At 45.2% G+C, this 12,499-nt stretch overlaps 1 protein-coding gene across 1 annotated transcript in view; it reads left to right on the forward strand.

Annotated features, from left to right (window-relative positions):
* The first annotated feature begins 4,070 nt into the window (after positions 1-4,070).
* UTP20 (UTP20 small subunit processome component) overlaps positions 4,071-12,499 on the forward strand; it is an 83,302-nt gene continuing 74,873 nt past the window's right edge. Inside the window, exons 1-4 of the mRNA XM_054029003.1 lie at positions 4,071-4,220; positions 8,128-8,208; positions 8,915-8,981; positions 9,263-9,395. Of these exons, the coding sequence (XP_053884978.1) occupies positions 4,176-4,220; positions 8,128-8,208; positions 8,915-8,981; positions 9,263-9,395 (326 nt within the window). The 5' untranslated portion in view covers positions 4,071-4,175. The remainder of the gene's footprint in view (positions 4,221-8,127; positions 8,209-8,914; positions 8,982-9,262; positions 9,396-12,499) is intronic.

The following is a 12,499-nucleotide window of genomic DNA, read 5'->3' on the forward strand; positions in this document are numbered from 1 at the left end:
AAGACAAAGGAACTGAGACAGGATAAAAAGAACTCTATAGGGAAGAGGCAGTTATTGCTGGGGGCTGTTGTCACGCAGGACATGCTGGAGTGGGTGAAGAAGTTAGGTCTGCCTGGGCCACCATCACAAATAGTGGGGCTTAGGTGAGATAGACATACACAGGCTGGTATTTTAAAATCCTTTTTTCTAGGTGCTTTGTTACCCATTGTTAAAATTAAACAATTGTTTGGTTTAAGAAAGCAGCCTGGTCACTCTATTTACCACTGGTCACAGACTCCTGAAGGCCTGTGGGTGCTGAATGCAATCAGACCTACTAGGTAAGCATGGTTGAAACACAGGGTACTGTAGCCCAGGGCCTGGTCTAACAGTGGGGGAATTGTATGATTCCTCTCCAGGAGAGGTAAATGCACAAGACCTAAGACCTGAGTGGCTGGCACTCAGAAAGGGGACAAAAGTGCAGTTCGCCCTGCAACCTGTAGCCAAGGGTTCCTGTGAAAGGAAAATCATCATTGTTGACCACATGCAACTGATCACCATATTTGGTGTCAGATTGGCGGAGACTCTGGGTTTTGGGGGTTATTTTTTTTGCCTTTCTCTGCAGCATGGTTTAAACTACTGTAAATGATGGATTCTCTGTAACTTGAGGTCTTTAAATCATTAATTAAAGACGTCAGTAACTCAGCCAGAGGTTATGGGTTTATTATAAGAAAGGGTAGGTGAAGTTCTGTGGCTGCAATGTTTAGGTCAGACTAAATGATCATGATGGTCCATTCTGATCTTAAAGTCTATGAGTCTAAATCGGTCACCATTTCCTGTTGGGTTAATATCTGACACGTGTCCAGTTACCAGCTTTAGTGTTAATTAGAGTCTCAGTTGTCAAACTGTGAGTGGGTTACAAGTTTAAAAACGTTAAAATAATATTTGTGACTTTTGAAAACATCTCTTATGTTACAGAACATCCTGCATTCTTGCTGACAGCAGCCAGCAAAGGGTTGAGTTCTTCTCCCTATTGTCTGGTGCAGGGATCGGCAACCTTTGGCATGCGGCTCGCCACTGGCGGGCCGGGCCGGTTTGTTTACCTGCCGCGTCCGCAGGTTCGGCCAGTCGCGGCTCTTACTGGCTGCGATTCATTGCCCCAGGCCAATGGGGGCTGCGGGAAACAGCATGGGCCAAGAGATGTGCTGGCCGTCACTTCCCGCAGCGCCCATTGGCCTGGGATGCCGAACCGCAACCACTGGGAGCCACGATCGGCCAAACCTGTGGACGCACCAGGTAAACAAACCGGCTCGGCCAGCCAGGGTGCTTACCCTGGCGGACCACATGACAAAGGGTCCCGATCCCTGGCCTAGCACAAAGGGGCCCCATTTTTGGTTGGTCTATAGGGTACATCTAAATGACGAACTAGGAGTACATCTCCTGTTCTTGTGCACATATTCACTCTAGCTCTCACTGAGGTAGCACGAATATAAATAGCAGTGTAGCGGCGGTAGCACTGGTAGTGGCAGCAGAGACATGGCTAAGCCTGTCAGAAGCCGATAGGTAGGTACTCAGCATGGCTAAGCTGTGTTTCTGCTGCCACTACCTTGGCTACTCTATTTACACTCGTGCTAGCTGGATGATAGCTAGTGTGAGTAGGTGTAGACAGGCAGGGGAATCACATTCAGCTCATAATGCAAATGTAATCTTAGTCATTACTGTAATAAACACGATTCATAATAATAAACCCCACCTTATATACTGGGATCTGAGGCAGACAGGAAGTCTGTGGGAAGGGAACCCATCTCTCAAATCCCAGGATTACAGTCTAACCACTGGACCATCTTTCCTCCCAGTTGGAGAGGGAGGATAAGGAAACAGAGGTACAGAGAGGTGAAGCGACTTGTACAAAGTTACACAGCAAGCCTATGGCCAAGCTGGGACTAAGAACACAGGTTCCATTGCGCTATCCACAGGACTCAATTGCTTTCCTAAATGAGTGTGTGGTGGGGTTTTTTTGTTATGTTTTGGGAGAGTAGGGGTGTTTTAGCACATCTATCTCAGCAATTTCCAAAAGTTTATTAGCATGGCACAGTGTACAAGTGCAGCCCAAGTTAACATCCCAAGTATCTAGATCTAGGAAAGGTTTCACACTGGAGGTATATGTGTGTGTGTGTGTGGGGGGGGGAATTAAATATTCAGTGTCAGTCTTGCATTACTATACATTTCTGGTTTGATGGCAGGCTGCCATATACTGTGGGTGTTTCAGTAGTGTCTTTCCTTTCTTTCAATGATACCTATAACTCTTCTCTGCTCTTTAGTGGGAAGCAAAAATGCAATGGAAATACTATTATACAAATAGCACGATAACAGTGTCAAACATGGGATACATACACATACAAAAGAGTCTTACATTGAAACACCTGCTTTTATTTGGTAACTACATTTAGCAGCGCCATTATATTATTTCAAATGATCAAGCACTAAGAGACTTATATAGAGAGGGCCAGTGGTTAGTGCACTAGTCTTAGGGAGACCTGGGTTAAGTCCCTGTTCCACCACAGACTTCCTCTACAACCGTGGGTAAGTCACTTAGCCTATCTGTAACTCAGTTCCCCATCTGTAAAATGAGGATAATAGTACTTCCCTACTTCCCAGGGGTGCTGTGAGGATCAGTATGTTAACGATTGTGAGGTATTCAAATACCATAACTATGGGGGCCATATAAGTACCTAAGATGGATAGAAATAAACATAACTTTAATTTATCTTCACTAAAACTGTACAAAGTAAATATGGTAGGTATGCTTACCAACTAACTATCCCACTAATACTTATTATGTAATAGTGGTGTATATATATTTTGAGGGTTTGAAAAATCCACCTGCCCAGGATGAATAAGAAGCTCTCAAGTGAGTACATGAACTTAATTTTTTATTTAAAACAAAACAAAAAACAACCCAAGTTTCTAGCTCGTATTGATTACAAAGATGACCTTCTATAACCAAGCATAAGCCTGTGCTGCACAGCACAACTTCAGAATTACAAACACCACAGTTATGAACTGACCAGTCCACCACATGCCTCATTTGGAACCGGAAGTTCGCAATCAGGCAGCACCAGAGGCAAAAAAAAAAAAAAAGGCAATACAGGACAGTATTGAGTTAAACGTAAACTACTAAAAAAATAAAGGGAAAGCAGCATTTTTCTCCTGCATAGTAAAGTTTCAAAGCTGTATTAAGTCAATGTTCAGTTGGAAACTTTTGGAAGAACACCCATAATGCTCTGTTCAGGATTATGAACATTTCAGAGTTAGGAACAACCCCCATTCCCGAGGTGTTCGTAACTCTGAGGTTCTACTGTATTTGTCTTTTGAAGGCCTGGTGTACACTTAAAAATTCAATTGACCCAGGTACGTTGCTCAGGGCTGTGAAAAATTTCTGTGCCCTCATCACTGTAGTTAGGTCAACGTAACCACCCATGTCGATGCAACTAGGTAGACAGAAGAATCCTGTATCAGAGGGGTAGCCGTGTTAGTCTGAATCTGTAAAAAGCAACAGAGGGTCCTGTGGCACCTTTGAGACTAACAGAAGAATCCTGTTGATTCTCGGACAAATGGTCAACTCGCACTGCAGCTATTAAGAAACTGGGAGGAACATGGAGATGTCGGGGAAAGCCAGGACACCCAGGCACTGGAGCTCAGCATGGGGGAGGCAGAGCCGGAGGCTGGCACAAGACAGGGCCGCACAGGTATTTTCAAGCTAGCTTCGATCTGGGGCTACGCCCAGTTCAAGTCCTGCCGGATTCTGGTCTTGCCAATGTGCCAGTGTATCCGGCACGAGACCAGCCGCCAGCAGCTCCAGCTCCAGCCCGGGGGAGGCCCGGACTCCGGGGCCAGAAGACGCATCAGGCTGGACTCTCCTCGGGCCAGGGAAGCAGCTTTGCAGGGTAGAGGCGGAGCTGCAGGGCCCCCTATGGCCGGCCCGCCCCCAGCGCCTCCCCCGCCCGGAGCACACGTGGCTTGGCAGCAGCAGCAGCTCCCCGCCGCCTCCAGCCCGGCCCCTCGCCAGCAGTCCCCGCCTCCCTCGGCCAAGATGGCGGCGCCCAGCAGCTAGGCCCGCACGTGTGTTTGGTTCCCGGCGCTCCGCGGAGGAGGCCCCGGCTGCTGCGCCCGGACTCGGAGCCCGCCCGCTCGGGGCCATGAAGCCCAAATCCTCCTCGCACAAGTCCGAGAACACGCACAGGGTGAGTGCCTGAGCCCCCGGCCGAGCCGCGGGGAGACGCCTGGTCATCGGACACAGTCCCGGAGAGTGGGGCCGCCCCCCCCCCCCCCCCCCCCGAGCGCTGCCCTGGCCGGGGGTTGCAGCACAACTGTCCCCGGGCTGGGAACACACGTCTCGGGGGTGATTCCTTCTCTTCCTCAAACAGTCCCCCCCTCGCTGTTTTGGGCTCCCTAGTTATTGTTTTAAGGCCCACATGCTGGGCTGGGCCCTGAAGACACAGTTGTGAAGAGGTTATAATCTAATCGCACTGTTCAAATGATTTTTCTGTTCAGAGTCCAGATATTACCCCGATCCCTCTTTGCATTTCCTGTTAGAATGAGTTTCCGTTCATTTGACCCTCTGCTATTCACAACAGGCCTTATCAGACTTCCTCCTCTCCTTTCCCCTCACTGTGTGGAGTAAAGGAAACCAAAAGCAAAAATCCTACTTTGGGGTCCTCACACTAAATGTTAGAGGACAGGAGAGCAAAAGCAGTAGCTTCCTCCCTGTTTCTGAGTTCATGGAAACTTCTTCAAATGAGCACAGTTTTGCCTACGCTAGGGAAAAGCGAGTACCACATGTTATTTGGGAATCTGCAGATTCACCTATGCTAGGGAAATTTGTGTAAAAAATTCTTACCATTGCCAATATTAGTTCGACTGGCTCCACCAGTGCTAGCAACGTTAGCTAATGCCGATGGTTGCTGGGAGCCGCCAGACACCACACGGGCCCTCCATACAGTTTCGGAACCCCGATGTGGCTCTCAGGCCAAAAAGTTTGCAGGGGTTCTCAAACTGGGAGTCGGGACTCCTCAGAGGGTCGCAAGGTTATTACATGGGGGTCGCGAGCTGTCAACCTCCACCCCAACCCCGCTTTGCCTCCAGCATTTATAATGGTGTAAATATATTAAAAAGTGTTTTTAATGTATAAAGGGGGTCACACTCAGAGGCTTGCTATGTGAAAGGGGTCACTAGTAAAAAAGTTTGAGAACCACTGCTCTAGAGGAAATCACACTGCCTGGGAATGGCTGGAGGGATTCCCTGTCTGTCTGATTTGATGTTATGAGTGTCAATGATTTCCTCCAGGGTTCTGGGATATCTGCATCATTAGAGCATCCTACCTAGATAACATATAGAACACTCTGCAAGTGCCAATAACATTTTTCTCTCCTGTATATTTTTCTGCTATAGGGCATGATTTGGCCCTATGAAACCTTTCAGATACATCTTTCTGCACTGGTATAGCAAACCTTGTATTTTGCTGAGGTTTTTTGCTGGAATATCTAATAGCCCCTATAATCTCTTTAACATGACTATCCCAAAAAAGGGTTCCTAAGTCAGTGTTTCCCAAACTTGGGACGCCGCTTGTATAGGGAAAGCCCCTGCCGGGCTGGGCCGGTTTGTTTACCTGCCCCGTCCGCAGGTTCTGCCGATCGCGGCTCCCACTGGCCACAGTTTGCTGCTCCAGGCCAATGGGGGCTGCGGGAAGCGGCGGCCAGTACGTCCCTCGGCTCACGCCGCTTGCTGGAAGCGGCGTGGGCCGAGGGACGTACTGGCTGCCGCTTCCCGCAGGATGCTCTAATCATGCAGATATTCCCGGCATCCCAAGTTTGGGAAACACTGTTCTAAGTGGTGTAACTGATGTTTAAAGAAACAGCATTAACTCAATTATTATATTTCTGTCTGAGGGTTTTGTATTTGTTATAGTTACAAGTAATACTCAACACTGGTATAACTGAAAGGAGATAGCAAAAAAAAAAAAAAAAGTTCTCCTAATTTTTTAGTTTGTTTACTTTGTGTATTGGACGACATTTCGCATGTAGTAATTTTCACTGTTTCCCAAGTCAGTCAATGTGCCTCCCTTGCTGAAAAGAGGCTAGAAACCCCTTGACAGGGTAGGACGAGAAAACCCCCAATAAAATACTTTAGAAAGGCATTTACAAAAAATGAATCGAGGGCATGTTATTTAAAGACTTCTCAATCAGAAATTGTGTTTTAAAATAAATCCAAATAGTGTCTGCTTAAAACAATGTTTAGTTGAATGATGCAAAATGTTTGCTGTAATTCTTTGTTTTGGAAAGACTCCTTATACTGAAATATAACTAGTGTTCTGTCAGTCATTAATATTTTTATAGACACCTGTAGATGAGCAATGCTCTGATAATTGAAGACAATTAGGAACATGAAGATAATACATCTTTTTTTAAAAGTTCTTGTGTTACTTATAAAACTTCAGACTGTTAATAATCAATCTTCCATTGTGATCATGCAAGCTAACTGGCACTTGTGTGCACATCCCCTTTCTTCCCCCTATCCTTTACCTACCCTATTTCTACCCATCCATTGAAGACGATGGGGCGCTGAATGGGCATTACTTAAAGCCAGGATCAAGCTCTATGGCAGGGGTGGCCAAATGTACTGATCCTCTGAGCTGCATACGATAAACTTCAGAAGTTCAAGAGCTGGGCGCACCTGCCAGGATGGTGGGGCTAGGGGCTTCAGCCCCACGGGAGGCGCAGTTCGGGGCTTCAGCAAGAGCAGGGCTCAAGCGCCTGCGGGTGCCTCCTGTGGGGCTGATGTCCCTAGACCCTCCCCTCCCCTCTGGGTAGAAGCCCCTAGCACCACCCCACCACAGGGGAGAAGGCCCAAGCTTTCCCGCCGGTCTGGTAGGTGGAAAATGGGGGGGCATGTGGGTTTCGTGAGCCGCACGGGGGTTTCATGAGCCGCACTTTAACAGTAAAAGAGCTGCATGTGGATCGCAAGCCACGGTTTGGCCACCCCGCTCTGTGGTATGTGTTAGAACAGCTATGCACTGAAAACTGTAATCATTTTAAAAATCTAATATTTACCTTCTTTCCCACCCTCCATTTATGCTCTTAGCTTACTTAAGTGTGCTTCACCCCACTTAGGCTTTGTCTACACTGGCACTTGGTCGGCAAAACTTTTGTTGTTCAGGTGTTAAAAAAACACGCACACCCGAACGACAAAAGTATTACTGATGAAAAACGCTGGTGAGTGCTTTGTCGGAGAGCTCCTGACGACAAAACTGCTGCCGCTTGTGCGGGGTGGAAGTTTTTTGTCGACAGGCGAGCTCTCTCCTGCCGACAAACAGCAGCTACACTGCCTTCCTTTTAGTGGCACAGCTGTAGCGGCACAGCCGTGTCGCTAAAAGCCTTGTAGTGTAGCCATAGCCTTAGAAAATAAAACTCAAGTGTCTGCTTTAGATCTTTGTTTTTGTTCTCCTGCATTAACAGGTGCTGCAGTGTTTGGCTGTAAACACCCCAGGCGGACATTTCTATCCACTCCCCCAATTAACTAAAAAACAAACAAAGAAAAAGACTGATTTCATTGACATAAAACCAGAAAATCTCTCTCTCTGTATGAACAGCTTTATTTACACAATCTGAACTATTTGACAATGTTTCCTTTAAAAGCAACGTCTGCAGTTATATAGTGCATGTCATTTGGGCCTTGGCTACACTTGGCAATTCACAGAGCTGCACGCTCACTCGCAGCGCTGCACGCTACTCCCTTCAGAGAGGTGGAGTACTTACAGCACTGCAAGAGAGCTCTCGCAGCTGCGGCAGCGCTGTGAAGCGCGAGTGTAGTCGCGCCGCCAGCGCTGCGAGAGCTCTCTCGCAGTGCTGTGAGTACTCCACCTCTCCGAAGGGAGTAGCGTGCAGCGCTGCGAGCGAGCGTGCAGCCCTGCAGGCGCTGATTACACTGGTGCTTTACAGCGCTGCGCTTGGGGGGGCGTTTTCACACCCCTGAGCACAGCAAGTTGCAGCGCTGTACAGCGCCAGTGTAGCCAAGGCCTGAGTCTCATTTAAAAGGGATAATTCTGAAATAAACAGCAAAGGAAACATTTGACTTTAGTTTTTGTTTTTACAGTTTCTCACCTTCTCTGAACGCTTAGGCAATGTTAATATCGATATTATTCATCGGATTGACAGGACTGGGAGCTACGCTGAGGTGAGAAGAATGTAATAATTTGGCAATTCTATAACATCTTTCGACCAAGGATCTCAGAGCACTTTAGAAATGTATATTCACCAAGGTTCAGATTTTTCTAAAGGTATTTAGGCATTGCTCCATTTAGACAGCTAAGTCCCATTTTCAAAAGTGACTTAAGATTTAGGAGCCTAAGTCTCATTGAAAGTCAGTGGTCAGATTTGTTTGTAAGGAAAGAAAAACAATGGATCAAGTGAGGTCCCGATCCTGCAAAGCCATACACACATGCTTAACTTTATGCACAGCGTATAGCCCCATTGATTTTAATGGGACTAACTCCCAGTGTTTACATGTAAGCACTTATGTAAGTCTGTGCGGGATCATGGATTTAATTAGTTAATACATTGAGAAATTGCAGTAAAATCTCGAAGTATGTTTTGCACATATCAGTAGTGTTACTTTTTAAAGATACTGTCTGATAACAAAACATTCAGGAGCTTATATGGCTTTGCACTTCGCATTATCTGGCCATATATTTTAAGCATTAAATGTGTTTCAGTAACTCAAGCTGTTTTAAAGTGAAGTCATCAGCATTTCTTTAAATTGAGGCATGGCATGAGGCATTTGATCGTACTTCATCTATTGAGCCTTCTACCTAATCTTTACATTGAAAGAATAGTTTTTATTTAGGGCTGTTTGGCTAATGCATGATCTTTATTTCTGACAGGAGGTTGAAACCTATTTTTATGAAGGACTGCAGAAATGGAGAGAACTGAACCTCACACAGCACTTTGGTATCTCGTTATAGTAAATAGTTTATAATTCATTTGCACAATTTGGGGCTTGCATAATGAGGTCAAGCTTTACAAGGTGGAATTTGTTTACCTAGAATACCATCCTGACACAGGGGGATTAGGGTCCTGATTCAAAGCTCATTGAAATCACTGGGAGTCTTTCCATCAACTTCAGTGGGTTTTGGATTGGGCTGTAGAGGAGCTGTTGTTCTCTTGAAAGTCCTTTATGTTTACCAATAACTGGGACACAGTTCTTATGTGTTCCTTTGTTTTTTAAACAGTGAAATTCTACAAAGAAGTGGCTGGCAAATGCCAGTCATTCAACCAGTTGGTGTATTATCAAGATGCCATAGTGCAGAGCTTGAAGACTCATCTGCAAGTCAAAAACAGTCTTGCGTATCAGCCCCTTTTGGAGTGAGTACACACTGTAAAATAAACTCAGTGCCTTTGTGTCAATGTAGGGTGAAAAGTGTGTAAATCACGTCAAAAACATTGTGTATGTATCCTTGTTGTCACTGAAGAAAGAATTGCACTGAACGCATGTTACTGAGGCCTGGGCTACGCTGGGGGGGGAAGCAAGCTAAGTCGGTCTAAATTACGCAACTTCAGTTAGGAAAATAGCGTAGCTGAAGTCGATGTACTCAGAGCTACTTACTGCGGTGTCTTCACTGCGGTAGGTAGACTGCTGACGCTCCCCCATCGACTCCGCCTACACTTCTCACTCCGGTGGAGTACCGGAGTCAACAGGAGAGCGTTCAGCGGTCGATTTATTGCGTCTTCACTAGACGCGATAAATCGACCACCGCTGGATCAATTGCTCTGCGGGTAAGTGTAGACGTGCCCTGAGAGAGAGCCATACCAGTGATATTTCTAGGTCTTTTATAACACTGCTCTACAGCCAAAATGCTTCTGAAATAAATGTAGTCAAACTTTACTAATTCTGGGTCACTGAAAACGAAAATAATGCTTAAAATTGTTGATTGGCTCTAGTTTTCAGGATATGCTATTGGGTCAGATATGCAACCCTTGACTTGGGAATGGCAGAGGATAAGTGAGTTATAAAGGGAAGGGATCTCAGTTTAAACCAGAAATGACTAAAATACATCTTGACTGGATCTATGAATAAATCTATGACTGGGATTGGACAGTACTTGCTTTTTAGGGAAAACAATGAATGATGCAATCTGAAGCTGGTATTGCATCATACCTGATATGAATTGCGTCATGTTATTCCTAGAATTCATGGATGATGCAATCATAACGAAGCTTACATCACTCTGCTGAACAAATTGCCCTGTATCAGCTCTAGAAATCATACAGTGTCGTGCTCTCTTATTTGTCAGTGTTTGATTTTGCAAAGGGACACATTTCTGTTTAGCCAAAGTGAGCAGAGATGCCTCATACTTGTGTGAACAGTGCAGATAACTTCTGCTATGTTTGTGGTGAAGTGACTTTTGCATCCCAAAAGCGCAGTATAACCACTATGGTTAAGAAAGCCTATCACCTTTATTTTGGCTGCAAAATTGGAGATCAGGACAAGAGGTGGGCCCCACACATACGCTGCAACACTTGTGCAACAAATCTTCGCCAGTGGTTGAACAGGAAAAGGAAATCTATGCCTTTTGCAGTGCCAATGATTTGGAGAGAGCCAACAGATCATACCAGCAATTGTTACTTCTGCATGGTGCCTCCAGTTGGGAAAGGTGGGTCAAAGAAGAAAAAGTGGACTGTGCATTATCCAAACATTCCATCAGCTAGACGCCCAGTACCCCATGGAGAAGGACTGCCGGTTCCTGATGCACCAGAATCATTCTCACTTGAGTCAGACAAGGAAGAGGATGAAACTTCTGGTCCTGAACCATCAATGTCACGGAACCCACATTTTCTCCCATCCTCCTCCTCTGAACCACACCTCATAACACAAGGTGAACTGAATGACCTTGTCAGGGATTTGGAACTACCCAAGAGTAAGGCAGAGCTGTTGGGCTCCAGACTACAGCAGTGGAATCTCCTGGCAGGTGATGTTAGGGTTTCCATGTTCCGTGACCGTCAAAAGGATCTTGTCCCATTCTTCTTCATGGAGCCTGCAACAACGTCGATGGTATGATAGCAGCCCTCAACATCGTTCACGATCCAGATGAGTGGAGACTGTTCATTGATTCATCGAAGATGAGTCTTAAAGCTGTTTTACTGCATAATGGCAATGTTTTGCCATCAATTCCAGTTGGTCATGCAGTCCATAGGAAGGAAACCTATGACAGCATGAAACAACTTTTGAGGTGCATAAACTATGACAAACATCAGTGGCAGCTTTGTGGCAATTTGAAGGTTGTTGCTCTCTTGCTTGGTCTGCAGACTGGATACACAAAGTACTGCTGTTTTCTCTGCGAATGGGACAGTCGTGCAAGAGATTCCCACTACATCAAGAAAGATTGGCCACTGCGACAGTCATTGGAGCCTGGGAGGAAAAGTGTTCAGCATCCACCACTTGTTGAATCAAGGAAGATTTTGTTACCACCCTTACACATCAAGCTGGGTCTGATGAAGAACTTTGTCAAGGCCATTGACAAAACACAAGCAGCTTTCAAGTACCTTCGTGGAAAATTTCCAAGGTTAAGTGAAGCTAAGATAAAGGAAGGTGTCTTTGTTGGTCCTCAGATTCGTGAATTTCTTCGAGATGATGCATTTGACCATGCACTGCGTGGCAAGGAAAAGACGGCATGGAAAGCCTTCCAGTTAGTGGCAATAAATTTTCTCGGAAACAACAAGGCAGACAACTACAGTTTGTTGGTGGAAAACCTCCTCAAGGCATACAAGGCAACATGTCACTAAAGATACATTTTTTGCACTCTTCTAGATTTTTTTCCACCGAACTGCGGAGCAGTGAGCAATGAGCACGGCAAGCGATTTCACCAGGACATTGCAACAATGGAGAAACGCTATCAGGGCAAATGGAGCCCATCAATGCTTGCAGACTATTGCTGGACAGTGACAAGAGATGCTCCATTTAATGAATACAAGAGACAAGCCAAGAAGCGCCGAGTAGACCCTGAATAGGACTAAACTATGTACATAGTAGTTTTTTGCCTTTTGTTTCATAATAAATTTTATTGATATAACCCTTTTGCTGATTTTTAAAGTGTTACATAAACAGGACAGGTGAAATATTATCATGTAAAGCAACCATAAACACATGAAAAGACCTAGGTTTACAATTTATGATTAAAACTCTACTATCTACACAATATATGTAGACATAAAATGTAAAAACTTAAATATCTTAGAAACAGTAACCAATCAGTTGTTTTAATTGTCATATTTGAATTCAGCACATCAAAATACATAATAAATAGCACATTTTATCTCTGAAGCAGACAGCTTCTCAAAAATTGTAGACCAGTGTAATAGCATTCTAATTCTAAGGTTTACTTTTAAAAATACTCCTAGAATATAACCAAACAAATCTCTACCACAACCCAAGAAGCATGTTGGTGTGAGCTCATATGGTGTCATTGATG

The sequence above is a fragment of the Malaclemys terrapin genome, chromosome 1 (assembly GCF_027887155.1).
Source record: "Malaclemys terrapin pileata isolate rMalTer1 chromosome 1, rMalTer1.hap1, whole genome shotgun sequence".
Taxonomy (NCBI): domain Eukaryota; kingdom Metazoa; phylum Chordata; order Testudines; family Emydidae; genus Malaclemys; species Malaclemys terrapin.